General features: G+C 34.4%; 1 protein-coding gene across 1 annotated transcript in view; it reads right to left on the bottom strand.

Moving 5' to 3' along the window:
- LOC106869092 (protein VAC14 homolog) overlaps nucleotides 1–5,312 on the bottom strand; it is a 64,272-nt gene extending 58,960 nt beyond the window's left edge. The window contains exon 1 of the mRNA XM_052970924.1: nucleotides 5,005–5,312. Coding sequence (XP_052826884.1) covers nucleotides 5,005–5,105 — 101 coding nt within the window. The 5' untranslated portion in view covers nucleotides 5,106–5,312. The remainder of the gene's footprint in view (nucleotides 1–5,004) is intronic.
- Nucleotides 5,313–5,389: the final 77 nt, after the last annotated feature.

Raw genomic sequence — 5,389 nt, forward strand, 5'->3', positions numbered from 1 at the left:
ATTTCTAAATTTTCAGTATGTTGGAGAAGCAACTCAATGCTAATCCCTGTATATTTATGATTATATATATATATATATATATATATATATATACTATACATGCATACATGTATACATACATACACACATAATACATGCATACGTACATACATGCATACATGCATCAAGATACAATGACTGAAACAAGTAAAAGACAAAAGATTCTATCTTTTACTTGTTTTAGTCATTAGATTGTGGCCATGCTGGGGCACTGCCTTGAAGAACTTTTTAGGCAAAGGAATCAACCCCAGTACTTATGTCTTTTTTAAGCCTGGTACTTATTCTATCAAACTCATTTTGTTGAACCGCTAAGTTACAGGAATGAAAACAAACTAACACCAGTTGTCAAGTGGTGTTTGAGGACAAACATAAACACACACACACACACATATATACGATGAGCCTTTTCAGATTTCATCTACATGTATGCATGCATGGATGTACACATATTTCATTATGCATGTATTGTCTGTATGCATGTACTCTATGTGTATATTGTAAATATACATGTATGTATATATCTATATACATGTGAGTATGTGTGGGGGTATGTAGGAATGTGTGGAGGCGCAATGGCCCAGTGGTTAGGGCAGAGAACTCGCGGTCATAGGATAGCGATTTCGATTCCCAGACCTGGCGTTGTGAGTGTTTATTGAGCGAAAACACCTAAAAGCTCCACGAGGCTCTGGCAAGGGATGATGGCGAACCCTGCTGTACTCTTTCACCACAACTTTCTCTCACTCTTACTTCCTGTTTCTGTTGTGCCTGTAATTCAAAGGGTCAGCCTTGTCACACTGTGTCACGCTGAATATCCCCGAGAACTACGTTAAGGGTACACGTGTCTGTGGAGTGCTCAACCACTTGCGCGTTAATTTCACGAGCAGGCTGTTCCGTTGATCAGATCAACTGGAACCCTCGACGTCATAAGCGATGGAGTGCCAACAACATGTGAGTATGCTTGGGTATGTATGAATGTATGTATGTACATATATGCATATCTGCCTGTAACAGGATTTTATACATCATCAGAAGATATCATCTACTCTCAACAGGTTGGATACCCTGGATCGCCATCTCAGTCTATCATGTGCTATCATTTACTACATGAAATACCAGTAGAAGCATGAAAAAACATCAGACAACCACAACTTAAAATTTAATAACAGACTTCTGTAATGTAGTATATGATAGTGCCCACATTTTCAACTGAGCTGAAACAATGTATCTTTGTTCCATTACTAAAAAATAATAAATAAAGCTTATGACTACACAGGGGTTACTTCATATATTCAGTGCTTATTGTTATCATATTTCTGTTGAAATAGTCTGCATTCATTTCAATTAATTTGGGAAACAATGCAGAATTTAGTAAAATAGCTCTATCCTTATTAAGTGTGTGTTTGGGACATAATATAACATGACAGTTTGATGGAAGGTTTTAATTTAAATCACTTTAACCTTTTTGTTCGTTATGATATTTCTGTTGAAATACACCATGATTGTTCCAATAAATCTTGAAAATAGTGGAAAATCTAGTAAAGTAACATCATCATAATTAAACAGGTGTTTGGAACATAAATTAGCATGAAATATTTGGTGGAAGAAGGTTTTAATTTAAATCACTTTAGCACTTTCTATGTTTCAATTGATCTTGAAAATAATGAAAAATTTAGCATAACTTTGTAGAATAAATATATATATATATAAAACTGGGAATGTATCTGTCTGTCTGTATGTGCACATCACTAAAACTCAAGATCTACGCAACAGATTTCATTCAAATTTTACATATGCCTGACTTAGGGTCTATGCAGTGTCATGGCCCAAAAAAATGTTCAACTTCTTGCCTAAAGCGAGCCTAGAGCAATCTCTTATCTATCACACTGTCTCCATATTACGTGTCAAAAGTAAAACAATAACATCTTTATTAATACTTTCACTATTAAACGGTTTCAATTTCAATTACTTTCATTATGTATCTATATATATTAGTTTCATTTCTATTAATTTCAATATGTATTTATATACATGTTTGTATATGTATGTATGCATATATATATATATATATATATATATATATATATATGGCTGATTGTTAGCAAGCTGGGACACATAAGAAAGAAGAAAGCAAAGGACCACTGATGAGGTCACAGAAGTGTGACGAAAGAACTCTGGCCGAAATAGGATTAATGTAATGTAATGTAATATAAAGCTGAAGCAAATTAACACCAAATATACAGTGCGTGTGTTTTTATTGGCTAAACTGGTATCCATCATACTTGGTTTCAAATTTATTGGTTGAACTGTGCATCCATCATACTTGGTTTCAAATTTTGGCACAAAGCCACCAATTTCAGGGAGAGGAGTTAAGTCAATTATATCAACCCCAGTCCTTAAACTGGTATTCATTTCATCGCCCCCAGAAAGATGAAAGGTAGAATCTAAACCTAGAACATAAAGATGAACAAAAAGCTGCTAAGCATTTTGCTTGGTGTGCTAATGTTTCAGCCAGCTCACCACCTTCAGAAGTCTTTTGCCTTAAAAGATTTGCTAGAAATAGTTGGTAGCTTCTGTTATCTATATAAGACAATGGAGGTGTCTGTAGTAAATGCACAGCATTTAAAGAAAGGATAGGTAGACAATGGTCAAAGAATTTTTACCTCTAAATGCAACAAAGAGTGTGTGTGTGTATATACATATATATATATATATATATATATATATATATATATATATTTCACCAAATAAAGGGCAAACTGTCTGATGCTTATGGACAAAGTACAATATTACAGTAGCAACCCTCAAGCCCTGAATGTGGAGTATATGTGGACAATGGAAAGAAAGAAATCAAGCAAACTGATGAATGTCTGTGTGGATGACAGAGTACAGATATGTTAAGCCAAACCCTGGGCATAAGAGATATCAACTGTAGTGTGCTAGATACAAGAGTGCACTGATAATCACATGTGATGTGTATAAAGGATGATGGTTGGGTGGGGAAAAAAAAGTGTGAACCTATGCAAATAGAAGGTACTTGGGGAAGAGAAAGACAAAAGAAGATGTCGATATGTAAGGATGTGGGGCTCTGAAAAGGGGAAGATGAAGGGGCGTGACAAATGGTGAGAGGGTGTTTTAAAATAGATTCATTCAACATAAGCAAAGCATGATAAAACAGGACATAAAAATGATGCTAAAAATAACACGAGTGTATTGTGTGTGTGTGTGTGTGAGTGTGTGTGTGTGTGTGTGTGTGCACGCGCATTGTGTATGTATACGTTTGTATACAAAGAGACAGACAGATATGTATGTACACATACACACATAGATAGATAGATAGATAGCATACGTACAGAAATAGATGCAGGCCATGTGTATAATATAAACACACACATCAAGTTTTTAACGTATTCAAAAATAAAAATACAGAAGGACGTATACGAGAACGATTGATATAAATACTTAAGACATAGTTGTTTTGTTTTGTTTTTATTCATTTGTTATATGTCTTCCGTTTTCTTTTGTTGTTTTAGATTTTTATTTTCGCACACAAAACTCCATAATTCCGGCCCGCCCATAATTCTAGCATACTTTGGCTTGATCAGCTGGCAACTATTACAAAGACAATACAGAATAGGAATATGTACAGTGATAAAAGTTGAATTAAAGTGTGCTATGTTTGTATTTGTTTACGCAATCAATACACGAAACACAATGACACACAATTGTAGCGATCTGGCTTTTTTTTTCTCTTGTTGTTTTCCTTGTGTGTGTGTGTGTGTGTGTGTGTTTGCTCTGCAATATACATAAGTATAACCGCACGAGTGCTAACCCAAAACTTCTTGACGGATGTACGCAACCCGGTTACTATTCCTCGTCGTAAGCTTTCGTTTAGTTAATGCCGTCCTTCTCCTTCGAAAAATGAAAGTGTTTTTTCTTTTTCGTTTGTTTGTTCTTCTGACACTTGTGTGTGTGTGTATATAAATATATATGTGTGTGTAGAGAGAGAGAGAGAGAGAGAGAGATGATATCAACTGTTGAATAATTTTGTTAATTTTGTTTGCTTGTCTAATCTTACCATTATATCATTATATGCCGCTATGAAATATATTAATACAAAAGTTATGTAACCTAACAGCATGTTAGTTATCAAATGTTATTTCACACTGCACAGAGATCGATTTAGAATTTATATTTCTCGGTTAAATGTCATCAAAAATATGTAACACTGATATATTAAGCACCGTCTTAAGGTATGGACACGTTGGGTAAATTGATCGGAGAATCAACGAGTGCTAATCAATCTATTTATGCCGTGGTTTGTTGTCAATAAGTAAGTGTTATTGGCCCTAATACATTGCTTCTCCCGGGAGCCTATAATAGTGTTAAGGCGGACCCAGAATATTTTGCGGGACCAGCTAAAGGTAGCAGCTAACTCTCACTTTAATCATATCATACTGGAAAAAAAGAAGAAAAAAAACAATGACACATTAGATAATGTAATCTTGGATATAGTATGTCTGAAAATAAAACGGATGGTCACAGATGGGAAGTCTCTGGTTATAGGTTTGCAAGATAGGGGCTGGCTCGGTGCTAACAATAGCAATCAACTATATATTACAAGGTCTGGGAATTGACAAACTGTTCTCATATATTTATGTTTTGTTTTCATATTGCCGGTCCTCTTAGTTACCTTTACTCCATTCATGATTAATTAAATATGTAATACAACAGCGCTGATTCAATCGATCATCCCTTTTTAAAAAATACTCGAAAGAAACCGATATTAGAATGGGGACCTCTAAGGAAACAATAACTCGCAACTCATCATCAGCTTTGTTATCTAAATGTTAACAAGAGAAAGGTCACTCAAATGCAATAAAAGTAAAAATACGAATTAAAAATAAAAGAAAACATCAAAGAAATTAACGGGACGACTATTATTGTTGATGTTATTTTGATACTTACTTATCAATTTCTTGTGCGGCAATTTTCCTTTTTTCGTACAATTTGTCGTTTAGGGCTCGCACACAAGACACAGATAGCGGAGAATGAGGTCTGTCTCCCATATTTCACTTTGTATAACTTATTCACTGATTATAATTAGATCTTTACCACTTTCTGTTCTGTAAAATAAATCCGTTCATTCAGTCAAGAGGATCATTCTTCCATGTTGACGAAATATAAACTGAACCGCTTACGCTATACATAAACAGACACTTTTTTTTTTTTAATTCCAGGAAATTGTTTCAGATTTGACTTTTCATTAAAATCTAAAACGAATGTAATTTATTTGTTGTTGATACTGTTGCTGTCTTTTTCACAAATATTTTCTTTCTTTTGGTGTGTTATC

Source organism: Octopus bimaculoides, chromosome 9, assembly GCF_001194135.2.
Source record: "Octopus bimaculoides isolate UCB-OBI-ISO-001 chromosome 9, ASM119413v2, whole genome shotgun sequence".
Lineage (NCBI taxonomy): Eukaryota > Metazoa > Mollusca > Cephalopoda > Octopoda > Octopodidae > Octopus > Octopus bimaculoides.